At 42.0% G+C, this 26,479-nt stretch overlaps 1 protein-coding gene across 3 annotated transcripts in view; it reads right to left on the bottom strand.

Annotated features, from left to right (window-relative positions):
- The window catches only part of LOC147894408 (uncharacterized), a 69,466-nt gene that overhangs the window by 21,857 nt on the left and 21,130 nt on the right, over positions 1 to 26,479 (bottom strand). For all 3 annotated transcript variants that reach the window (XM_087384442.1, XM_087384441.1, XM_087384443.1), the window contains exons 3-26: positions 25,791 to 25,949; positions 25,127 to 25,210; positions 24,796 to 24,932; positions 21,873 to 22,095; positions 21,602 to 21,706; positions 21,430 to 21,499; positions 20,969 to 21,081; positions 14,838 to 14,948; positions 14,567 to 14,668; positions 14,350 to 14,430; positions 14,143 to 14,222; positions 13,674 to 13,737; positions 13,372 to 13,527; positions 13,205 to 13,258; positions 12,997 to 13,113; positions 7,869 to 7,980; positions 7,687 to 7,769; positions 7,385 to 7,570; positions 6,968 to 7,144; positions 6,614 to 6,882; positions 6,368 to 6,496; positions 5,198 to 5,366; positions 4,987 to 5,106; positions 4,699 to 4,894 (exon numbers count right to left, since the gene is read on the bottom strand). In XM_087384442.1, coding sequence (XP_087240568.1) covers positions 4,699 to 4,894; positions 4,987 to 5,106; positions 5,198 to 5,366; positions 6,368 to 6,496; positions 6,614 to 6,882; positions 6,968 to 7,144; positions 7,385 to 7,570; positions 7,687 to 7,769; positions 7,869 to 7,980; positions 12,997 to 13,113; positions 13,205 to 13,258; positions 13,372 to 13,527; positions 13,674 to 13,737; positions 14,143 to 14,222; positions 14,350 to 14,430; positions 14,567 to 14,668; positions 14,838 to 14,948; positions 20,969 to 21,081; positions 21,430 to 21,499; positions 21,602 to 21,706; positions 21,873 to 22,095; positions 24,796 to 24,932; positions 25,127 to 25,210; positions 25,791 to 25,949 — 3,097 coding nt within the window. The remainder of the gene's footprint in view (positions 1 to 4,698; positions 4,895 to 4,986; positions 5,107 to 5,197; positions 5,367 to 6,367; positions 6,497 to 6,613; positions 6,883 to 6,967; positions 7,145 to 7,384; positions 7,571 to 7,686; positions 7,770 to 7,868; positions 7,981 to 12,996; positions 13,114 to 13,204; positions 13,259 to 13,371; positions 13,528 to 13,673; positions 13,738 to 14,142; positions 14,223 to 14,349; positions 14,431 to 14,566; positions 14,669 to 14,837; positions 14,949 to 20,968; positions 21,082 to 21,429; positions 21,500 to 21,601; positions 21,707 to 21,872; positions 22,096 to 24,795; positions 24,933 to 25,126; positions 25,211 to 25,790; positions 25,950 to 26,479) is intronic.

The raw sequence follows: 26,479 nt of genomic DNA, 5'->3' as shown, positions 1-26,479 counted from the left end.
AGTGACAGATTGGAGAGCGCTCATCTCGAGCTTCAGGACACGGAGCTGCGACGGGCTGAGTTCTCCTACCATTCCTCCTGGGCCCGATGGGTACAGCAGGGGGACATGATGATGAAGCAGTTCTTTCATATCACTGGGCCTCGATCGACCGGCACACTGCTAGAGCGCCTCCGAGACTCGCAGAGCATCATGCACACTGACCCGCACGAGATTCTTGACATGACCACCATATTGTATAGCCAGCTCTTTCAGACAGAGAGGATGACCCCAGCTGGTCTTGTGGCCCGAGAGCTAGTTTGGGATCACGTTCCAACAGTAGTCTCGCGGGACTTATGTAGTAGACTTGAGGAGCCTTTCACATTGAGGAGCTCTAGGAAGCCCTTAAGGCTCTCCCAACCCAGAAGTGCCCAGGGGAGGATGGCTTGACTCCGGCCTTTTTCTGAAACTTCTAGGAGATTATCTCCACCCCTTTGCGTTTAGCTTGCCAGGAGATTTTCGACACGCCTTCTCCCTCAGTCCGTGCAAGGGGGGATCTGTTCGATCCCGAAAGGGGGAGATAGGCCAGATATCCGACAGTGGAGGCCAATCACTATGCTTGATACTGCATACAAGATCCTCGCCAAGGTCTTGAGTTTGTAGTTACGGCCTCTCCTTACCGACATCATCCATGACACACGGATCGGGTTTGTCTAGGAGCGCAGCATCCTGGACAACATCTTCACATTCTGGGAGGCAGTGGATTGGTCCAGGGAGGAGTCACAGCCACTAGCCATCCTTCTCTTGGACTTTAAAAAGGCCTACGACAGGGTGGAGTGGTCTTTCCTAGAGGGCACTATCAGGAGATTGGGTTTCTCAGACAGATGGGTCACAGGAGTTTCAGTGCTATACGCAGGGAGCTCTAGTTAGATGATTATCACAGGACACACACGCAAGGCATTTCCTCTCTCTCGCTCGGTCCACCAGGGCTGCCCAGTAGCTCCCTTCCTCTTCTTGTTTGTAGCGGAGGCTCTGGGCTACTATTTGAGATCACAAGTGGCGGGTCTCACAGGGTTAAGGCTCCCAATCAAACAGGAGGAGGAGCTCCTTGACTCGGAGTTTGCAGATGACACAGCCTTGTATGTTGAGGGCACCATAGCGAGTCTAGAGAGAGTTAGAGGCACCTTGGCTATCTAATGTGAGGCCTCGGGGGCACGGATCAACTGGACGAAATCCATAGGTTTCTTCACGAGCTTTGAGGAGACACAGGAGATCCGTGAGTGGGGGAGTACTTTGGTTTCAGATGGATACCGCAGGGCCAGACAGTGAGATACCTCAGATGCCAGGTGGGTATTGACATCACAGCAGAGCAACAGATTGCCTTAGTCCTCGAGAGTGTGTTCGACGCAAGTTTGTCTATTGGAGCTTGGCCAAACTCTCCCTCGTAGGTCGCGCCTTAGTGGCAAACCAAGTCCTTCTTGCCACTGCCTAGTATATTGCCTCCTGTTGGTGCTTTCACAGAGGATGCATTGGGCAGCTCCGACAGTTGGTACGAAACTTCCTCTGGGCAAGCTTAGGCGGCACGAAGAACACTAGGGCCCGAGTAGCTTGGCATACGGTGATCATGCCACAGGCACTGGAAGGCTTGGGTATCATTGATCCGGAGATGTAGAGCAGGGCCCTTCTGGGGAAGTTGGTGGTTCGTGGCCTCACCCCAGGAGCCGAGCCTTGGAAGCTCCTCTTACAGAGAGGGCTTCTAAGGAACACCCCACGCACTGGGGGACAGTGGCAGCCTTCACATAGATGAATCTTCTCATAGGCCCCCCTTACAGGGAAGGGCTCCCCCTTGATGAGGAGTCTTCACAGGGTTTGGCAGAGACTAGCAGGGGGTCTCATCCGTGCTCCGCCCAGATGCAGAGATGAGTTTGAGCACCAACCCCTTATGTGGCACCCAAAGGTCAAAGATCAAAAGGGACATATGCTTGGGCAACGGACTTACATTGGCTAGGCACAGTGGGACAGTGGTCCAACAGGGTCTTTTGGTTGCTGGAGCAGACTACCTATGGAGGCACAGGCGAGGCTTGACACTAGCACATCTAAGAGGGGCAAGACAGCAGATGGGCGAGATCGACTTAGCCATTCCTGAGTCCTGGTGGGAAGGACTTCACATTTGGAGAGACAACAGATGGTTGGGGCAGTTTTCCCGTACTAGTGTTCCCTTGAGAATTTTGATGTAGCGTGGCAGCACGCACCCCGACTTCTTCCGTGTAGGACCTGGAGACCTACTTCAGCCCCTCACTGGGAATGACCCTGAGATGGATGGGAGTCTTGATGGGATACACTGGCAGATGATCAGAGTGGTAGGACGCTTGGGGAAGGAGTGGCACATTGATCCTCCCAGTATCTCAGAGCAGGACGCCTCTAGATGGCGCCTCTAGCTATGGGAGGGTAGACCCCTAAGGAAGGTCCAGTGGGACCCGGGGGAGTGGTTCAGTTCCTCCAGAGGCGGCCTAGCTGAGACACTAGATGAGGTGCCTTTCTTTTCCTACACCACACAGATTGGCAAGAGACTTCAGATGGACTCATCGAGGTGGACTCCCTCGAGGGAGAGACACTGGGTGACCCAGAGAGTGCCCCGGGAGGTTCGCTCCAAGTTTTGGACGAGGTTGTGGTCCAGCTTGCGGCCGAGGAAAATTTCATACTTCTTCTAGCTGGCAGCCCATGGAGGCTTGCCCATCGGCCTATGGTTGGAGCAGATGCGAGTGGAGGGGCAGTGCCATTACTGCTCAGATGGTGTCCTGGAGACTATCCCGCACTGCCTATGGAGCTGTCGTAGTGCAACGAGGATCTGGATGTGTGCCCTCAGGATCATGACACGTATGCAGAGTCTCCACAGAGACCACCTGGGGGATGGTGGCTTGGTTGATAGAGGGAGGACACGCGTTTCAGATTGATGAGATCTCCCCAACCTACCGGATACAGGGTCAGAGCATTCAGAGGATTGCACTCCACGAGGCAGTCCCCCCTGACACCCTAGCTCCTCCTCCTCCTAGGGAGGACAGCGTGTGGGAGGTCGTAGCCAGCATCACGGCTCGGAACATTTGGGTGGCTCACTACAATCTTGTGATGGGAGAGCACCCCGTTCCACCCTCGGCTACCTTGGTTGCCATCTGGCAAGATATCATTTACACTCTACGGTCCACCTGGTAGCGTGGGACTCCAAGCTCCAAGGCGACTATTGAGAGGCATGCTCGTTTCTGCAAGGCTTGGCCTACAGGTGTTTTCTACATCTCCACTCCGCGAGGGATTCGCTGGCTGTATAGTCCCCCCACTTGGCTGTTAGCCCCAATTCCAGAGATCCCCGAGGCAGTGAGCTGGGCTTCTCTCAAATAGGCCGGTTTTCTTTCTTTCAGCCTTTTTCGGTTTTCCATACTCAGCATCTTCAGGGCTGTTGTAGTGTATGAAATCTTTCAAGCATTAATAGAAGGTTCCTTTCTTTGAAAAAAAAAAAAGAAAAAGATACGACTCAAAGTTTGCAAATGATACAGCCCCGTTCGGAGAGGGCTCACTCGAGAACCTAGAAAGGATTCAGCTCTCCTTGGAGGTGTACTGTTTGGCTTCAAGAGCCAAGATAAATAGGAATAAGTCAATTGGTATTAGCACACACTCTGAGGAGCTCTAGTAGTGGGGCACTGACCTTAGCTTCCATTGGATCCCCGAGGTAGAGGGCAAGATATATGGGCCGTAGGTCAGATTGAATATTTCACTAGAGCAACAGATTTCTATGGTGGAGAGTGTTCGGTGCAAGGCGGCTTTCTTTGGCAAGGAGGGCATTGGTGTTGAACCAAGTCCTTTTGGCAATGGCTTGGATCATCGCCTCATGTTGGTGCTTTCAAAGGGGGTGCATGGGGTAGCTCAGGTACTTGGCACACAATTTCCTTTGGGCAAGCTCTAACGGCGTACAATTTACCTAGGCTAGAATTGCTTGAAAGACAACCATTCTCCCCTAGGCAAAGGGAGGCCCAGGTTTCATTGATCTAGATCCATGTTGGGGAAACTTATTGTCAAGGGTCTACCTCCAAGCTTCGAACCTTGGAAGCTCTTGCTCCAGTAGGGGCTCCCAAGGAACGCACGAACAGTGTCAACATTCTCACTATTCGATCTTCATGGTGGCAGCCCCTCTCACATGGAAGGGGTTGCCACTGATGCAGAGCTTGATGAGAGTGTGGTGACCTCTCTTAGGCAGCCTCATCAAAGCTACCCAGTAGAGATGAGTTCAAGAAGCAACCCTTGCTTTGCCACCCGACACCTGACATAACAGGATCGTGCAACGCACGCACACGAGGTGGGCACAGCGGGACAATGGTCCTGCAAGATCCCTGAGGATATGAAGTCAGCTTCCCTAGCAGCCCCAGGAGAGGCTGAGTGCTCTTGCCCACTTTGAGAGGACTAGCAACAAGATGTAAGAGATTGAGGAGAACATCTTGGAGGAGGCATGGCGAAAGAGCCGTGACTGAACCCTGGATGCCACAAACTCTCCACCCTGGTTTGGGTAGTCCTCCATGATAGGAGTTCCTCTTAGATCTTCTACCTACAACAAGACCATGATGACTGATGTCATCAGCGCCCCAGAATCACATAATAAACCCCAGAATCATGAAAAGTGCCAAATATCCCAACTTTTACTTATAAACATGAGGGCAGAAAGGGATGGACATAAACCTGCAAGCTCGGGATAAATTAGAGGAGCTTTTGGAACATGTATGTACAATGCAAGAGGGTCAGAGGCCCGAAACTTCACATAGGGCTCCAACTCCACTTTCAAATAGTCCAGCAAGCGCTCCCGCATTTCAGCATTCCAGATTACCTCAGGATTATCGTTGTCAGAGTCAAACACTGAAATAAACGACTCCGCTCCCTGACAAGCATATATCACAGTTGTTGTGACACGATGCCTCCACAGCATCAAATCTATTAAATCAACCAACTTTCAGTGGATGCTAGACATACCTCTGAGATCAACTTTAAGATCATCCCCTCTGGTAAAAAGAGACGAAGGATGCTACCATGCCAAGGAAACCGTTCTTCAATTTTCAAAAAATCTCTCCCATTAAAGACTGAATCAGGATCCTGTTTAAAAGGCAGTAAGAATTTGCAAAACCAATGTCAAACATCTAGACATGAATATGCTGGACACTTGAAAAAGAGAATACAATCTCACCTGTAACAAATGGCATTGCCGAATAAAACCAACGATGGAAGTTTTTTCTACTTCCAAAAGGTCTCCAGCCAAAAGCTTCCATAGCAAAATCTCGAAAGCACCGAGCTTGTAAAGACGGTTCATAGCAGCCACATTCACCCTCACAATATACAGCAATATATCCAAAATTCTGCAAGCCCAAAAAGGTGTCAAAACATCATGAACAGGCTTGAAATGGCTTTAAATCCAACATTTCCTCTTTGAATTCACCAAGATTGTAAAGACGGTTCATAGCAGCCACATTCACCCTCACATTATACAGCAATATATCCAATATTCTGCAAACCCAAAAGGTGTCAAAACATCGTGAACAGACTTGAAATGGCTTTGAATTCTCCATTTCTCTTGAGCAAGACTTTGCAATTTAAGAAATCAAACCTCCCATAGATTGTTCAGAGGAACCTTTAGCTTTCAACAATAATTTTATGTGAGCACATTCTACAAGTTCCCATTTGTGAAGTTGAAAATATACCTTGAGAAAGCGATAACTTCACATAATGTGACACATAACGGAATGGGAAATTTATGCTGAATTGGACAAGACCCGCATTTTGACAAAAGAAATAAAACAAAGAGAACAGGGTCACTCAAACAATGTTTTATAAAAACCTATCCAAATGCATGACCTGCCCAGGTTGTTGATCAGTCAAGTAAATATATCCTGGTAACGTGTTGGCTGCTTCACAAATCCCTCTGAAACTTGAATTTACTGTCTCAGATGTGCATTCCTTAAGCACCTTCACAGATGGTTTTGAAACAAACCAGCCATGAATTGTATTCCACACTATAATGCAATGAAAAAATAACACAAGGATGGATCCTTCATGAGCATTTACAAGGTAATCCACTACCCATACATTTTGTCCTTTGCTGCACTTTTAAAGTGATATGATCTAGATCTTTTGACTGTCCTTCCAACACACTATGAATAAATAGTTCTCACTGACAAAAGTCAACATAGTATTCCATCACACTGGTGCAAACCGTAGACACGAGAAGAAGTAGATTCATGCAGCTCATCTTTGCAAATGTATTTGAGTAGGGTTAGCAATTCATCCTATGACAATTTTTGGATAATCATAAATAATGCCTGATGACATCTACACGCTCATTTAATTATCAGAAGTGTACCTCCCAAACACTGAGCCCTTCGCCCACAGAAGGATCTGCACAAGATGACAAAGCAACTCCTCTTTGGAAAGGTGGTAGCAGGCAGCAGATGGTGGAAACTGCTCGACGTTGCTGTCAATACCTGACAACCTAAAGATCAAGAGGATATACATGTCAGCATTTTCAATGTGCACAATGTTTGGCCAGCATAGAATCTTGGAAACTGTCTAAGGAGAAAAAACAGCAAACAGGGCCATAAATGAGAACCGTAGATTGGCTTCTAAAAGGTCTAATGCTAGACCAAGCTGAAGCTTTTCGTGTACAGTGTCATCCTGCCAACTGACACCCTCTTTTGCATCCAGGCTTCCATCTTGTTTAGCCTTATCCAGTACCTCATAAGATCTTCCAGAAGGAACTCGCACAGTTTTTACTTGCCCATTAGCACTCTTGACCAGAACTGTCTCATGAGGGCGGGAGAACCTGTGATCTGTCATGTCCCATCCATCACATTCGAATGCATACTTGTCCTTACAGCACTACAGTTTTAAAAAAGTGTGTCATTAAAAAGGTCCATTACCGTCCAGTGCCAAATCATGTTGCAATATATATAGAACATCTGACCTTGGCCAGCGACAATACTATCAAAGGGACCAAAATTGTTGCACCGCCAGCTCTAAGAAAGCGGAGTGCGTTGTCCTTGCCCCCAATCTCCACAGTTGCAAGCAAGAAAACTACCAACTTGAACACAAAGACTTGATGTTCTGTCTCAATCACTTCCCGCAGCATCCCCACAATCATCTGCATCTCATTAGATAAACAGAATTATCAGCTTATAACTTTTCTATAGCATGACAATAGAAAAGAGAAGACTGGGTTTAATTCCTTTTGAGCACAAAGATCATATGGCGCAACAAAAACAGAAGTCATAAAGCATTGCTAGTAGTAACTACCAAATGAAATGATGACCATTAACCCTTCTCCGCAGCGCAGAGATTAAAATCCTGACCCTTTGTTGAGAACAACATTACATAAGCATACCTCAATTACATTCATCTTTTCCAGACAAAACTGAACATCATTTGCATGGCGTTCATATATCCAGCTCAACACATGTGCCGCCAACCGAAGATCAACTTCAGGCAAATTACTATGTCCAAACAAGGGGGTGAAACCTAAAACCATAGCCTGAAGAACGGATTGAAATGTTGATAGAGGATCCCCAAGCTGCACACAATAAAATATATTGAAGCATTGGACACAAGGTTGATATTCACATGTATAGGCCCTTGTACAAAAACAAGAAAGAAATCCCTCTTTCTGGAAATAATTTGTAGCCAGACCTTCCAAAACTGCAGCTTTGGATGGTTCACAGAGGGACAATTATCAACAAGAAGCTCAAGATGCACTCCATCAATAACAGAACCTGCAAAATATTAATGACAGCCATTCAACCAAATGTAAACAAACTGCTTCACAGGTATTATAAGGGGAAAAGCTAAAGACGGTTAAAATATGATCTGACCTGCTCCTTCACTTGCAGATGAGTATACAAGCTGTGTTTCAGAGCTATTATAGACGAGTTCTGCGTTGGCATCTGCCAAGGCATAGAAGGCTTCTATCTCATCTCTGAGAAACTGATTCATACAGTAGCAATAAACATCAGTGAGCTGATAAAAAAGTTTCCTCTGGAGTAAACATGTGCCAAGCCAAGCAAAAAAGATCACTTCTACCATTCACATTGTGTATCCTACAGCTAGTGATTGAGGTCAATGTCGCTGGGGTCAATGCCATTCTGAGGTGAATGCCTCTTTCCTTACACAGATGCCGGCCCCCCCATACGCTTGGCTTGGGAGATATCGCTTGTCTCACTGCTTGGCAAATTTGGAGATCCAAATGTGTTGTCACGTACTGTGTGATTCTTATGATTGGTAGATTATTTTTTAATTTTTATAAAAATCTGGGGACTGGAGGATTTGTGAAGTGATCCAAAAATGCTGGTTCTGTTTCTAATGCTGAGTAGAAATTACAATATCTTGAATTAATATACTTGTAACAGTAATAACTGAGCATTAATCATTAAGGAGAAGACTACTAGACATGTTCTCTTGGACCAAGAGACAATACTTCAGGATTGATACAGTAGCCAACAAGCTCATCTGGTGGGGAAGTTGGCAAATTCGTGTTAGAGTCTTGTGCTGGATGTCTCTTGGATGATAATTAGAAATTCTTTATTGATTTGTGCATGGTCTCTTCTGCGAAAAGGTTCTAGAAACGTGTTTCTAGAATTTAACAGGCGTTTCGTGGCAGGAAACTGCATCTTTATTGGCTATAGTGATGAAAAAAAGGGTTACAAACTTTATAATCCTGTAACTAGGAAGGTCTTTACAAGTCGGGATGTTCTTTTTGCAGAAAATGCAGATCTGCCCCTTGCTGTTTTGAACAGAAATCAGGGTTGATGGGCTGCTCTCCATTTCTTTTGATGCTGTAGTAGGATTCTAAAGTGGTTGATGTCTTTATTCAGCCTTTGTCTGATCCTATCACTCAGTAAGATAGTGAGCAAGCAACGGCTTCGACATTGGCTGCTCTGCACACGAGGATGCAAGCTTTATACACCTGTTCCATGCTGTACACGGAGTTGCACTAGAGATGCTGAGGATACCCACTGTTGTGAATCAGCTTGATCAGCAAAATACTTGAGGTAGATGAGCCTGATTGTTTTGAGGATGCACGTGATAATGGGCTGCAGGCCATGCAAGCAGAGTTGGACTCCATTGAGAAAAACCATACTTGGGAGTTAGTGGATTTGCCTACAGCAAGAAACCAATTGGAACCAAATGGATATACAAGAAGTCAAATGGTTCCTTAAACAGGTACAAAGCCCATCTCGTTGTTGCAAAGGGCTATGCTTATAAGAAAGGCATAGATTATGATGAGACATTTCGTCCTACTTCCCATAGGACCACCGTCAGGTAAAAACTGCATTCTTAAATGAGGATCTTCAGGAAGACGTTTATGTTACTCAACCCATTGGTTTTGTAGTGCCCGGCATGGATGCAAGTTAAAGAAAGCCTTGTATGGATTGAAACAAACTCTTAGAGCTTGGTATGCCAACATTGATATCTTTTTGACCAGCCAGGGAAGGCAGAATAGGTAACACGAGAGCCACCTCTATGTCAAGAAAGAAGGGAGGGATTTGCTCGTTATTGTTCTTTATGTCGATGACATCTTGCTCCTGGGACAAGCCCTGGAAAAATTTAGCTGAACTGCAACGGATTTTTGACATTTCCAATTTGGGGCTGCTTCATTATGACAGAAACATTGGATTATTGTAGTCCAAATATATTGGAAAACTCTCGGAATAGTTCAGATTTAGAATTGCAAGCCCATTTCCACTCCTAAGGAGCCATAGCTTAAGCTATCCATTCATGATGCTAGTGAACCGTTTGATGCCATTGTTTACAGCCTGCCTCATTTACTTGTGTAATACATGGCCAGATATTCAGTCTGCAGTGTCCCAGCTAAGCAGGTTTATGCACAGCCCTAAGACTTCCATTGGCAGGCTATGAAGCGTGTGTTCAAATATTTGCAAGACACCCAGTCTCTTGCTTTTCTCTTTCCCAAGGGAGCCTTTACATGCTTATCGCAATTCAGATTGGGCTGGTGACTTTGATACTCGGTAGTAAACCATGCATTTCCTGGTTCAGCAAGAAACGGTCTAAGGTTGCTACCTCATCTTGTGAAGCTAAGTATAGGGCAGCCTTCAAAACCACAGCCGAGTGTATTTGGATAATGAATTTGTTGGACGATCTTCATGTGCTAGTCTTCTGCAGAAGGTGGCGGATCTATTCACCAAAGCATTACCACATCCAAATTTTGAGGCTTCTCGCAAAGTTTTGAACTTATATCCGTTTGGTGATTTATATTTACCTTGTAAACTGTGATATTGTCTCTGTAGGGGGGTATTAGAAATATTTATCTATATACCTTTGTAAGACTAGAATAAATCCAATCCTACAAATTCTGTATAGCTTTGTAAGACTAGAATACATTTATCTATATTTATCTATATACCTTTGTAAGACTAGAATAAATCCAATCGTACAAATTCTGATTTTTGTTGTTCTAAAGACCCAAAAAAAAAAACACGCACTATGAATTTTTAGTTGTTGGGGCTTTTGCACCCGTGTAAGATATTTCGATTAAGTTGAACAGCTGATCATCACTTGGACGGAAATTCGAAGAATTTAGATGTCCAACTAGAATACATTTATCTATATTTATCTATATACCTTTGTAAGACTAGAATAAATCCAATCCAATCGTACAAATTCTGATTTTTGTTGTTCTAAAGACCCAAAAAAAAACACACGCACTATGAATTTTTAGTTGTTGGGGCTTCTGCACCTGCGTAAGATATTTCAATTAAGTTGAATAGCTAATCACCACTTGGACGGAAATTCAAAGAATCTAGACGTCCATTAAGGTGATAGAAAATATACCTTTGTAAGACTACAAGAAATCCAATCCTACAAATTCAGATTTTTGTTGTTCTAAAGACAACAAAAAAAAACACACACACAATGCTTTTTCAGATGTTGGGGCTTCTACAGTGGCCAATGTTTATATTTTATATTTCCTAAGCAGTGGCCAATGTTATGTAATAAGACACTAGGGGCTCCCTTTATTAAGGTTTTTTACTCCTAACCTCAATTCGAGGTTGAGTTAGTCAACACACATGTTTTGACCCCAGTTAGGGTCCACCCTAGGGTTTTCTCTATGACCATAGTTGCATCCATACGCGTATGGACGTTTTTTCGTACGTGTTCCGTACGGCTTTCCGTACGAGGTCCCCCCCCCCCTCTGGGGGTTTTGTTTTTTGGGTGTGGTTTGGTTTTTTTGTTGTGTGTGTGTGGTGGGGGCCCGCCGGGGGGGGGGGGGGGGTTGTTTGGGAGGAGGGATCGATTTTGTGCCTGGCCAAAACCTTGGAAAACACATTTTTAGCACTATTCTAATCCGTACTCCGTACACTATTGGCCAACTTTGGCTGTGGTTGGCCTCAAGGATGGTCTCAAGGAGGAGAAGGATGATGAGGAGGAGGATGGCACTGATGCAAATGATGATCAGGATGAGGATGAGCAAGAGAATGAGGATGAGGATGAGGATGAGGATGCAAGCTGCAGCTTGAGGCTTGAGCCTCATCGGTTGTGAATCGTGATACATTTCAATTTTCAGCTTTATTTCCGGGCTGTGGCAGCCTTTTCTTCTATGATGTTTTGCCTTTGATGTTTTGGTGTAGTACCTACTTCCAAGTTTCTACTACCTACTACCTTTGATCACGATGTTTGGTTCTATCATTGACACTATGTATCAGAATCCAGATTCCAAATGACTCTGGTCTCTGGAGAAAGTTTGTAGCTCTATGTCAATGTAATGTGTACAATGTATATCTTTCTAAATGCTTTTGAGTAAAATTAGGGTCACATATGTTTCAACCCTAGGGGTCGAACCATACTCCAATCATACTTCCATACTCGTATGACGTATGCGTATGGTAACGTATGGAAAAATCTATGTCTATGACTACCCTAGCTTTGTACTTTATTGGCGCTGCTCCAGCTTCCTTCAACTCCATTCTGTCGTGTTCTCTCACTTCCATTTCCAATAGCTCGCACTTAAAGAGAACCTCCAATTGTACTCAACCCAGAAGGCTAGCAAGGAGAAGATGAGTTTGAAGCCTATTGCTCTCTCTAGCTTTTTCTCTTTTTGTTGTCTAGCTTTGAGGTCGATTGACATAGATCCTAGTTTTTGAAATACTTTATGAAAGCAATTTTTCTTTTGCTTCTCTAAGGCCAGGATGTATACTTTTTCTTGATTCCATATATCCCCTTATGACATGTTCAAGTGGTTGTAACCAAGGTTCCCAATGGATATCGAACAAGGGTGGGATGAGCATATTAAACATGTAACCTAGAGACTTTTGACTTGTATACTAGAGACTTTTGGCTCGGGAGCACCCGCTATTAGCACTAATGTAGTCAAATGTAGACAGTGGACTCACAGCCCAAGCAAAAGGTCCCAATATCCCACCTACTATAGGTTGGACTTTGATACAACTTTCTCATTGGGAAGGTCACATGATAGTTGAGCATCATTTATTTTATGAGGAGACATGACAACTGGAGTGCTCAACTAGATCTAACCAAGAGAGTTTATAAGCCTTACTGACGAAATAAAGGACTTCATACAAAAAGAGATCCTACTATGTCTCAGCAAGCTGGAAAAAGGCTACTAATGGTATGGATTGCATAAAATAAGGCATACCCTACAAATACTGATTAATATGAGAACATACAACCCATAAACTTCAAATTGTCTTGTCACATTCTTTATTAAAATTTGAAGTCAAATCATCCTCAAAGAAGATAGCTACGGTTCTTTGATTTTCTAGAACACGAATTTGAAGTCAAATCGTCCTCAATACAGTTCTTTAATTTTCTAGAACACAAGAAAGAAAAATCCGCTAGAGCATGACCCTTCTGCAATCTCTCCAACCCAAAGCTACTTGTCTTTATTTCTACATTTGATGCAGATATGAGGCAACCTATCATAAAACTTGATTTAAAAGACATTCAAAACAAGAACCAGCTGACCTTCTTCAACTCCATCCTCTTCATATCATTCCAAACCAGAATTGGAGTCTCATAGGTGTCTTTCTGCAAAATCTCCAAAATCTCCATCCATGCAGAGAGTCGCCTTCCAGTTTTCTCCTGCAAGGCAGGTATTCCATTGTGCCATCTGTGACATGTCCATGAATCTTTTAAGAATACTTTATCTACAAAAGGAGTAAGAAGAAGCTACCTTCTCATGTGAAGTCATCTCGGCAACCTTCCCATCATATAATTGTATTATACCCTGTAACAAATTCCACAAACAAACTCAAAATATCTGTTCAAGCTGCACAAGGTACCTTCCCAATTACATCGGGCAGTATAATCCTAGATAGTGTAAAGAGGGAGCACCCTGACCTTTGGCAGCAAATTTTGTAACAACTTCTTTGAAACTTTGTTGCCCTCAATCATCAAGTACACAAGGTTTCCACTCAAAGATCTTGTCTCTTTATCCGTAGAAAATATTGCATCCTTCAAATGCATCAACATGATACAACGATCCAGACAAACTTTCTGTGACAGGAGGAGAAAAGGCAAACAACAATATGTTACTTTAAAGCTTTGCACTTGCATCACGTCCAGCAGTTGATTCAAACTCAGAACCAAAATCAAAAGGTTATCCACTGGTGCTAATAGTCGATTATAGAAGAGCAGCTCACTTGCAAATGGCTTGCCAGTTGAGGGGAACCCTGAATGAGGACAGCCCTAAGTAATAGAGAATTGCTGCCAAAAAGAGAAAGAGTGCATGAATTTATATGTAAGCAAAATGATGCTTGCTTGTCAAAGCGATTAAAACACCGATAAGAGCCTGTTGCATTTAAGACAATCATGAAGAGGACAAGTACATTGTCCCAAAATATACTCTTTTGTACAGCTAGAAAATAAACAGTCTTTCAATTGGGAACCATTTGAGAGAGAGAGAGAGAGAGAGAGAGAGAGAAGGTGGCCATGCAGGAGGGGGTGCACAAGATCTGGGGGAGTGAGGCAAGAAGATGCACAACCCCCAAAAAAAAGAAACTAAAAAGCAAGCATCTAGCAGGCACAGAATCATTTACAATCTTGTCCATACCCAAGCATAGCACCCATCAAAACATGCCAACAAAACTTTATGGCTATCGAAGCAGCTACCTGCGATAAACTACGGCACTGGGTGCCCTAAAGATTTTACAAAGGATTCCTGCAGTTGCAGCAATGCAAGTCTCAAAGGCCTGCAAAAGAAAAAGCAGGGGAGAAAAGGAGGATGATGTACAACCAATACAGTCTAATCTCCATCAGGGCACAATCGAAAGCTGCTATGAAAAGAATCATATACAATAGAGAAACTGACTTCAGCACCTTAAACCATCCCCGTCCAGGTTCCACCTCGTGAGATTGGGAACCTAATGCAAGGATAAAAGTCTGCAAGACTCCATATATCTGCAACAGCACATATAAAAACAACAACCCTTGAGACCTAGTCCCAAAACAGCTCACCCAGACTTTATACTTCTCCATAATAGCAGCCTTTTAGAATAAGCATTTAAAAAAACCCACTCCTTGTACAAAATAGGACCTGCAAAGCAGTGTATCTTGAAAGTGCGAAGGTATGCAACAAAGTTCCAAGCTGTTGCATATAATCCACACTCAAGAATTGTGATTTGTTTGCAAGCTCTAGCTGCATGAGGAGAATAAAGTATCGTTAGCAACGCATCTTGTCATCCAAAAACTATTTTCGTTGGACAAGCATGATTTGTTTCTTAGGTAGGAGACTAGTTGTTTCTTCATCAACCGCTTGTTAGCTACAAAAGTCACGTAGAAACGAACCAAAGGGGTTGAGTGAAAACCTTTGCAATCAGCACTGCATCTGAAGATCCGGTCTCATTCATAAATTTTGTTGCTGCCCGTAATGTGACAGTGGCAAGGTAAATCAGTACAGCATTCCCTGAACGCATACACTGAATCAAGTACACAGATCATCAGCTTAAGAAAATATAAGATAATATCCAGAGCAGAAATACTTTATATTCAGCTTCCATATCCAAAAAAGCAAGGCATAAAGATCATGAAGAGCTGTAAATGTACATATTACAGGCTAAAGGTCTGTGGAAATAGCGTCTTGAATTAAACTTTGAACATGGGAATAGTGTAATGAGAATAGGAAATGCTTTGCATGACTGTAATCAGACTTATATCTTTCCTTGAAGGTCCTCTCTGGGAAGCATGCTACACCCTAAGGCAGAGTCACATAGATTTGCAGGATTCTTCGACCCTTGAAGGAAGTAGTGTTCCAAAATCATCACGGTTATTATGGCATTACCACATTTTCTTTTTACTTACTCCTATGTGCAGAGTTGTTTTTCTTGATAGGACATTCACATGTCCACTGACTACGTCCAAGGATTCTCGGAGCAATATTTGCGCAGAAGGTAAAAAATGCTGGGCTAAGTTCAAGGCCATCATACATACATTCAACTACCTTATTTAGCTATCATTTTTTGCGATGTTGATCTTCTTCTCTAATCATAGTTGATGAGTCTAAGCGAGTCCATGAGATTGATCCCATGCCATGGGCTAATTAGGGCACTTGGCTGCTGTTTTATGTTTCACCTTTCCTCACATCAATAGACCATACACACAGTCTGTTTGCAAGGTGCTACCCCAAATTGACCAATCGAGATCCTCAGTGTGTGTGCGAGATGAATCGAGGTCTAGCCCGATGGTTCGGTAAACCCCTCCTCTGAGACCCATAAGCAGCAAATCTCTATATAGAAGCTAAGTTTAACCGAAATGTCAATAGGTAGCGACCAAGTCCTGTACCATTTATCCCAAGACCTCCGCATGTCATGGCAGAAGTGCCACAAATATTCATCCACCAATTTGGTCACCCTCTCAAATCAAGCATTGGTCTCGGATGGTATGCCATGCTAGGAGTGAGTATGTGCCCATTGCTGTAAATAATTCCCACCAATAATGACCCATAAATGAATTGCCAGGCAGCTTGGGATGCTGAATACCGAGTCTTGTAGGGGACGAAGTGGGCTTGTTTGGTAAGCCCATTTTAACCAACAGATAATGATGTCCCATCCCCAGTCCGTAGATGGTAGTCAAGTAATAAAATCCCTCGCAATGTGTGCCCACATGTCTTCTTGGACAGGCAATGGTGGCCACAACAAAACTAGCCAGCAGTTTGTTGTCCACTTTGTCTTGCTGGCATGGCAAGCATTCTATAGCATACTTCACCACATCTTTCCAAAGACCTTCCCAATAGAAACTCTGCTTCCATTCATAAGTCTGGGAGATGCCCACGTACCATAGGAGATAAGTACAGCTCTCTCAACACCGACATTTTGTATTGTGAGCCTAGAACCAGATAAATTCTGTCATATGCAACTCAATTTCACAATGATCCTGGACTGCAAGATCCTCCAATCTGAAAATATGGCTGCTGCCCTCAAATTGTGCATGGTAAGCATCTGCTTCTACAATGAACGGTCGTGAAAACTCTAGACATACTTAAGTAGGGCATGAGTCAAAGCAAATTTCAGATCTTCGAAGCTGACTTGAGCTCCCTTCGATTCTTTCTTCAATAAGAGATCTATGAGAAGAGATGCCCTTTTCTGAAGTGACGTATGAATCATCTATAGAACCAGGCAGGGCACAAAATTCCTCTCAGGAGTGGTATTGCGTCTTCACAATGATCCTGGACTGCCAGGTCCTCCAAATCTGAAAATATGGCAGCTGAGCATCTGCTTCTACAATGAACGGTCATGAAAACTCTAGACATACCATAAGTAGGGCATGAGTCAAAGCTCATTTCAGATCTTCGAAGCTGACTTGAGCTCCCTTCAACCACAAAAGCATCTTTCTTCAATAAGAGATCTATGAGACGAGATGCCCTTTTGTGAATTGAATCATCTATAAGCAGGCAAGGCACAAAATTCCTCTCAGTTGAGTGGTAATGCGTGGCTAGGGCTATTCCCATACATATTACACCTTTGAGGGGTCCACTCTATTCCCATTCTTGCCCACAAGTGCCCAGATATTCAATATCTCGTGTCATAAAAGTGCATTTGTTGGACTTAGCATAGAGCTAATACTAGGGGTGCAAACTCCAAAACTACATCGGAAAGCTAAGATCTGCCTTGGAGACAGATGAGACAATTATGAAATCTGAGATGGAGGACTAACTGTGTGGGGGTGGGAGATGTGTTTGGCAGGAAGAGAATGGGAAGTGGAAAGGGCAGTGGAACACTAGGATGGAAAAACGTCGGGGGTGACCTAGGTGTAGAGTGTGGAGGGCATTGGGCTACGACAAAATGTAGTGGGTTAGTGGTTGCAGCTCATGCATACTTTCCCCGTCACTAGGATCTCAATGGGCAGCTTTAATGATCCTGTCAATAACTACAAAGATGGTCCTTTTGCAGTTGTAGCCTGTAGGGATATTTATAGATGTCCCATTTCAACCTAGAACAGGGAAGGGCTGTAGCAAGCTAGCTTTTAACAAATTAGCAATCCCCTCTGTTGGCAGGGAACACATTTCTTGACAAAGTAACACACATTTCCATAAACCATCATATTAAAAGCTTATATATACCTTTGTAAGACTAGAATAAGTCCAATCATACAAATTTAGAAATTTTGTTGTTCTAAAGATCAAAAATCTACAAAGAAAATAAAAGAGAAAATGAAAGAGAAGAAAAAAGGTAAACAAAAACTTTTATGAAAAGCAAAAGGAAGACATACTTAGCAAGCAAAGCAACACTTATGTCGCCATCAGTGCCCAAGCATAAGCAGCTATATTGGGTTTCTAAGGACCCGCGGAGTCTCTTGGGCAAACCCAGTGCTTACTAAAATACGTCAAATAAACAAAAGAGAATGAAAACAAGAAATAAAGAAGAAACGAAGCAGGCGACTTAAGCAAAAATAAACAAGCAAGTCAAGAAACAAAAACTTCCAAAAAACTAGAAACTCTCTCTCTCTCTCTCTCTCTCTCTCTCTCTCTCTCTCTCTCTTATTTAAAACATAAAAAGTTAAATGGCACTTTACACTTATGTCTCGTTTCTGCAAAGAGGCAAAAATACATTTCTAACTTAGAAAGCACAAGTATACTCAAACAAACTCTCTTTTGAAACTAAAAGAAAAACGGGCTATTCAGCTCCCCGCTTTTTGTTTTCAGCTTATGTTCAATCATTCTAAACAAACCTAAGGCCGAAACTCCATAGATAAAAGACTTCATATCTAAGAATGTGTGAACTTTTTTCATTATTTTCCTTGGATGATACCCCTTGTGTAATAGTAAAGTGATCAAATTACTACATTGAGTGATAAAAGACTCCTTAGTTGTACAAAGGCGGGAAAATCTATGGAATTGGGAAGAAATGACTCCATATTTTGCCAAATCAGAAATGTTTGAGTCAATGTGAGGCATTTTTATAATGTGTAAACCACTATATTCAGGTTGTTCATGTTTATCGTATATATCAACCTCTAATCCTATGGTAGATTGAGAAAGTCTAAGATCTAAGAAAATACAAGAATCCCCTCTTGAAGTGCAGTTCAGTTCACAAGAGTCACGAGGATAGATCCCTTCTCCAAAAGCTCTAGCGTCTTTGTACATAAAGTCTTGAAAGTTAGGTACATCTGGTACAAATAAATCATCTATAAAACGCCTAACTTGACTAAGCTTATGTAAAATGATAGGGCAGGTATTGATAGAAATAAGACGTTGCATAAACTCAAATTCATAAGTGAAAAGATAAAAGTTTGCTAAAAAGACCGCACAATTAGTGCCCATGGGGATTCCTATAACTTGTTGAAACAAAGAATCACCTATTGTGATGTAAAGATTATCTAAAAGAAAATCTATCCAAGATCATGAAAGGCACAAAATTTCAATTGTACTCTTTTAAAGAGTCTTGCCTTTTAAAAGCTATCGATAAGGGAATCTCAAAGTTTGTTTTGCAATTAGAAGAATGTTTAGGAGTTAAAAATATCTTATCAGAATGGAAAGGGAAGATTTTGAAGAAAGTTGCTTTGAAACTAGAAGAAGTCCCTTCGGTTATTTGCTCAAAGAAAAGTAACCATCTTTCTAAAGAAGATGAAACTCTTCTTCGAAAATTCCATAGGAATTTTGTCATTTGTTATGTGGACAAATGTTCCAATAACTTTGTTTTTATTTGCAAAAAGTTTTACTTGAAATGTCTTTTGAGAGAAGTGAACTCGTCTGCCAAAACTTACGCCCCTGCCTTAGTTTCTCAAAAGGATTTGATCTCAAAACATCAGAGTTTTTGCAAGTCTTCTGGTTTTGTTTGCAATCCAAGCATACCTTTTCTTTGTGCTGCTTGGAAGTTTCACAAAACTCCAAAAAAGCCAAGATTTTTTGCAGCTGCTTGTGAGACTACTTTGACGAATGTCTCTAAATGGCTAAGCTACTGCTTCAAAGCCATGTTGCCTAGTGTCCATGAACTTTGGAGGGACTTATTAAAAGAGGCAGATGTCCCCTCGAACTCAAGCTGGATTTTAAATGACTCTATAGGAGTAATTCCTGTTGTAAAATTTTTTAATTCCTCTCGAAGCATTCAGGAAAAAGAGTCTCCTATTCTCCTTCAAACCTATGATTTTACGACGCTTTACACAAAGATTGAGCTGGAAGACCTGAAGTTTAGAATTAAAGAGCTAGTGGCTGAAGTTTTCAAGCTGAGATTTGACAAAGATAGATGCAAAGTGCTAAAAGGTGAGAAAACAGCCTTATGCTTTGACTTTTTGTGGCTAAAAAATAAAGATCATGACATAGGTTCTAAAAAGAAAAGATACACAAAGGTAGTAAGTGTAGAAAAGGTCTCTTAGGTTACTAGAAAGAAAAATTGAGGTATCAGTTGTGACTACATGTTCTAAATCAGCATCAATAAAGCTTTGGAATCTCTTACTTTTACAACAACAAGGTTCTTTAAGGATAGAAGATTTTGAATGCTCTAAAAGCCTTTTACCTATCTCTTCATAGTTGAAAGCCTTTTGTCCTAAAGTTTTTACATACTTCCAAGCTACTACTGGATGCTTCCAAATTCTTCTCACAAAATGAGGGAGACAACATAAATTACTTGCGTGGCATGAATAGGACTAATAGAAATAGAAGTCTTGAGATGCTTGTTTCTAAGACGTCTTAGTTTATTAAGAATTCTTATGTTATTATTAGTATAATGAGTGCTAACTAATAAAGCCTTAAAGTTAGACCAATTAATGTTACCTTCCCCAAAATCATGAAGATTATTCATGTTTGACCTAGCTAAAAAGTTATACCTTTCTCTATATATGTTTCTTCTAACTTTTTTGTTTTGATTTACCGTGCTAGACCCAACTAAATCACCTACCAAAGAGACAAGACCATCACTAGAATTTCCAATGTTGTTCGGTGAGGTCAAATGATCCAACATTGGGGAACTTGCTTGCACTCTCCCTGCCCATCCCAAGGCAGTTTCTCCCTTGCTATATTAAAAGCTTCACTTATCCATCATATGTGTGACGTTAGACCAGACTTAGCCAAAGCTATCCAATGTTGCTTCACCTTACAGGCACTGAGAGCCAAGGTAAGCATGGGAAATATGCTAATTGCTCTGATTACGTAGAGTGCTTCAAGAAGAAGTACAGCACCCATGAATTTTGGGATGGTAAGGCCTAAAACTAACAAATTTTGCATAATTCAAGCTATCCAAAAACCTCACCAACCTCAAAGGGGACCGATGATGTGGCAAAGGGTAAATATGAGATCCAAAAGAGAGAGAAAAAAGCATACAATTTTGCTCAAGCCATCTTTAAATAGCTAACCCAAAATGTCTCATTTTTACAACTGAACAGAATTGTGTTCCACCCATCAGGCAAGCAGCATGCTTACCCAAAAGAATAAATAACATAAATTTGGCAGACCAATTTTGGAGCTTGACAAAAGCAGAAGAGAGAAATGAAAAGAATACAATAGAACCTGTAATAAAATTGATGGAACCTCAGACATGTTCTTCACGGCATCAAATAATGGCCGAGATGCCAATAGCCTTTGCAAAACCAAGCAGCTACACGTGGCAAGGGAGGGATTTCCTGCTCAAAAGGAAAGAAAGTTTTTGCTCAAAATACTGTTCCATCATTTTTAGAAAAGAAGAAACAGTACAACACGGGCAAATACTTCAAAGGCAGTACAATAGTAAAAAAGTGTAAATCTGGTCAAACAACAAACAATATAAGACAGGACCAACACAAAACTAGCTGAGGCTACTCAAACTGTTGAGCTAAAGTAGCAATGCTTATAAAAAATGCCAATTCCTGCATTGCAAATCCTTCAAGTTTGTTTAAAAGTACATGCAAAAGCATCTTGGTTCAAGATCCACATGCAACGGTATCTTATATAATCACTTGCAACTATGGACAAGTGAAAGACCTAAGACTTACCTGTAGAATTTCTTAGTACATCAGCTACTCTTTTCAATACTCTTGGATCAGTGCACTGGGAATCTCCAACCTGTGTACATATTGCAAGCCTTCTTAAAGATGGAAGAAACTTCATTCATATGTAGTGAAAGAAATGTAACATCTTACAGCGCATTGAAAGTTATAAGCTTACCTGAATATTACAGGCATACTCTTTTAAGATCTGGTGTAGACTTTCTAGATCTTGTGAGTCAGACGTTGCCAATAGTTGACTAGAATAGTACAGCTCACACTCATTCTGTATCCAAGTAAACATGGTGATCATATAGAAATTTGTGTGAAGTAACAGAAGCACCATAGGCACAGCTATCATCATATGCACTGGCAACCCCACCCTATTTTCAGAAAGTGATGTGTTTGCAGAGCAGGGCATAGCATGAATTGCTGAACAAAAAAGAAATTACCTGGTAAATCTGGTGAGGCTTTTCTGGAAATGTATGGGGCAGGAATGGCTCTAAGTGGATGTTTAAACTGTGCAGCCTCTCCGAGTCCATTACAGCAACAATACTTGCAATAAAGTCATCCCTTGCTTCAATCTCATATTGAGTTGGTCTCCAGGATTTAAATTCAAAAATGACTTCCTTGGAATTTTCATCCTTCATAATGATCCCTAGAATATCTTTCAAACTGAAACGCACAAGTTGCAATAGTGAGCCCTTTGAAAAATTGGCACAACCAAAAGGGTAAACAGTCTCACAGAAACATGGCATCTTTTGCTTTGTGCATAAGGAGGTGAGAAGACAAAGACAATATGGCTCTAGAGGAAGGGTTTCCATTAGATTGGCAGATTAGTAGGATTGTACCGATCCATAAGGGAGGAGATAAAAAGATGGCAAAGAATTATCAGACAATCATCGTAAGCAGCCTATATCTAAATGAATCCTGGAACATGCCCAAACTCATCCTCTAAAAAACACAACACATAGTGCAGTTTCAATCTCATGATAGTCACTCATAAGGTTGAAAACCATGAACTCCATCACGCATAGCGGGAACCAGCTACTATGACATCCCCACTGACGTCATCAACGCCCAACAATGGGTGTAGACCATAGTATAAACATATGCTCTCACATACAAATCCGCACACCCACACATACTTGAGCATCCATTTAACAAAGGTCTTCGTACTGAGTTTCTGTCGGCACTTCGGAGGTGAACGGCAGACTCATCCGTGACAAAGGCTAGCGCTAAAGGAGAAGGCTAATCAAAAAATAGTCCACATTCTCTTCATTCAAGCTACAATTGCATGTGAAGACTATACGATTTCACTCGGGTCTCTCCCATACCAGCATCCAAGAAAAAAAATGCTTAGACTAATGGAAAAGTTATATGGCACCATCCTTAAACAAAAAATCAGCAAATGTGCGGTGGAACAAGGAGTGAGGGCACCATCCCGAGCAGGGTTTCATCCCAAGCACTCAACGGTTGATCATCTGGTTGCCATAGGGCTGCAATTGAAAGAGCCAAACATAAGCAAGAGATTATCTACTGCTGTTTCATAGATTTCAAGAAAGCCTTCTACACAGTGATGTGTAAGAGGCTATGGGAAAAACTGGAAGTCCCTCAAGAACTCAGAAAACCACATACTAACTCTATGAGAAGGTCCTAACTGAGTTAGCACAGCTTCTAGTGGATGGGTCTTGCTCCAAGGGGAAAGCTGTAATAAGGAGTAACATAGGGGTTAAGCAAGGCTGCCACCTCTCAACAACACTTTTCGGTGTTTTTATCAATGTGTTGGAAGAGTAGATGAGAATGCACGGCAAGGAAGGTGTTCAGATTGCAAGGTACACTTTGTTAATGCTTACCTATCCAGATGATGTGACATTATTCGCAAAGAACAAAGAGAGCCTACAAGCACATTTGGATGCATTGAGAGAATTCTGCAAACACTCCGGAATATAGCTCAATATAGACAAGACAATGGTAATGATGATCGGGACACGTAACAAACAAGTGGATGTCACATTTGAAGGGGAGCCCCTGGAAACAGTTAACACATGAATATCAAGGACTGGATTTCAAGCTCATTCAAGGACAACTACAAATGCAATGCATGCGTGGAAAGGAGGATTCTAGGACGTTTGAAAGCCTCAATATCACTTCCAAAATAAATGCAAGAAGGCACACCTATGGAACTGGAAAATAAGAAAGTTTCTATATACCATGCTTGTGTAGATAGTAAACCTTTACGGATGGCCAGCTTGGGAGAATAGAAACTTTACATAAACGTTTCCTGATAGGGGAGTTAGGGGTTAAGGCACAAACACTCTATCCCATCCTAATGGCTAAAACAGGTATCATGCCTCTAGAAGGGAAAGCATTACGTCAATTCATGGCTTACCTCAACAAACTTGAGAAGATGGACGCCAATAGGATACCACACAAGGAGATGAAAGCTATGCAAATCATAGGTTGGCACAGAGAGGGAATAAAATGGATGGAATAACGGGGTATAACAGCCACTGATATACCAGAAGATGCATGTGAAATAAGGGAGATTGTGACGCTAAAAGTGCTACAGAAATTATGGCAAAACCTGAGGACAAAAATGCAGCTCTATAAACAGGAAATTAACTCAATGGGAAGCTGGAATGCAAAAATACCTCGGGGAAGACATATCAACATTTAAAAGGCATCTAATCTGCAAAATCAGAACTAGTTCACATGATCTCGAGGTGAGAGGGGTGGATGGGCAATACCCAGGATCCCCAAATAGGAAAGAACCTACAAAATCTTCCCCACAAGGGAGGTAGAAAACAAGCAGCAACTACTCCTAAGATGTAGAGCCTACGCACAGATCTAAGAAGGTTATGGGAACAGCAGAGATAATCTGAAAAATCTGCTGGAGCAGCCAGCCCAAAAGCCAGGAAGCTACTTGACAGAGATATTGGAACGCTGCAACAAGGTACTAGGACTGGCATACAAACTAGTTCAATACGTACTCACTACATAACAAGTTTGTAATATTTTCCCCCACTGGATGTAAGGGATCACTATTAGTTAATAGTGATAGCCACTCCCATAGATCTTGAAGAGTCTCACACAAACGTTAATACAATCATACCATATCATATCCTCTCTCTCTCTCTCTCTCTCTCTCTCTCTCTCCCCCACTGAGGCTTTTATGAGTCTACTTTTTTTGCGCACTTCGTCCCATAGACCCGCAAGGCCTCCCACGAACATTAATACATCTTTCTTTCTTTTCTTTCTCTCTCAGTAGCGCATAAATCCTTAAAAACATAATTTCTGGTTTTCCGCATCCTTCTGGTCAGTACGGTTTTCTTGAGCCTACAAAAAACTCGATCAGCCATTACTCCCTCTTACCTGTACAAGGCAGTGACCTCATCTCCAGACCTCTCTATTAAGTATAGTTTACTAATTGACAAGACCCGATAGCGCTCTTCCTTCCTTGTTTCTACTCTTTTCACAACTTGAAAATTGTATAAAATGGGAAAGTCGCCCTGTTAACAAATGTACAGCACGAGGTTAACAGTGTCACTTTAAACATATAGTCACGAACTTTCATACAGGCTAGACATCCAATATTAGCAGACTATACCAAAAGAAAAATTACATAAAAAATTCCCTACAATTGCCCTCCAAAAGTGAAACATGGCTTTGAATAACATGTTTTACAGACAGCATGAGCATTCACCGTCTTTCTCACAAATGCCGAAATGTTGCCAACCATTGCTGATGAGGTAATTCTTGATATCTCTATATCTCTGTTCAGAAAGCTCTGCAATCAACCACCACAACACTTCAAGCCAGCCATTTCACACGATGATTTTTTTCGGATGAACCATCATGAAGAAAATTAAACCAAGTAGCTTTATGCCTTATGTATCTCCCAAACCTATCAATGAGGAACAATTTCATCGCAATCATCATTGCATTCATGATAACATTATAAAGCTTCCTGCCAAGGTTGGTTGAAAGTTCTACAATGCTTATGTGCAGATAGACAAAGCGGAGAACAAACTTTTTTCTTATACGTAGGACACACCATGTCCCTTTGTGGAATAGTCACTCAAATCAATGATGCAACCTGCCTACCAACTAACCTAATCATTTACCTGAAACTGTCTGCTCAACAAAGATTAATCAAATCTAAAGTATTCCCATCTTTTCTCCAACCCATTTCAATAAACAATGCAACCATAGTAAGAAGCTAATAAATCACAATACCCATTCAGGATCTACTATTTAAGGCATGTCATTGGAAGTGCAAGCTTTTCCAATGTACTGTATAACCTGAAAACACCATCAAGCAGTCATACAGAGTAATCCGGATTTAAAAATGTGGGGTTCACACTCACTTTCATATTATGTTGAAGTGAGAGGAGGAAAGGTGATGTATCCTTCAAAGATAGCCTCATGATCCTGGACTTGAAGTACAGCAGAATAACATGCTCATCATCACTAAGAATCTCCATTCTCAAAATGTCCACAAAGTTCATCTTCTTTGCTGGATTAATCTGCAATTAGGATAGATTAGGAGTGTCAAGGGCATTAACAATGTCATTTCAAAAAATTAAAAAAACAAACAATCTCAAAGCCCTCACAGAAGAAAATACCTTGGTGTAAATGCAATAATATAGAAACAAAACTAAGAGCTTGGCAACCAATCAAAAGAGACATCTCAGAGGCACAACCCTCCATGGTAAATCCTTGTCTAAACAAGGTTTAGTCAATTGGTGAGTATACTCAAGACGTAAATGGCAGTATACACCTACAACTAAGGGTTTGATCACACAATCGGCATAATAACCAAGAAAGATACACGGATGTAACATGTGTGACCCTGTGCGTCAGCCGTGCATGTAGCATGAGCAGGGATCCCTGTCACCTAAATACAAATCACGCCCATCACATCCATTTACTGACCAGGCAGGCAAGTCACAGCTCCTAATTTAGACAGAACAGGGTTCTGGTGGCCAGGGTGAAACAAATGAGGTGTGCTTTCTAAAAAATTATGCATGGAATCAGGAAGCAACATAAGGGAAAG

This window comes from Dipteris shenzhenensis, chromosome 14 (genome assembly GCF_047967505.1).
Source record: "Dipteris shenzhenensis isolate YYH24624 ecotype China chromosome 14, Dip_SZ_1.0, whole genome shotgun sequence".
In the NCBI taxonomy this organism is placed as follows: Eukaryota; Viridiplantae; Streptophyta; class Polypodiopsida; order Gleicheniales; family Dipteridaceae; genus Dipteris; species Dipteris shenzhenensis.
The sequence above is the reverse complement of the archived record's forward strand: the minus strand, read 5'-3'. Positions and strand labels throughout refer to the sequence as shown.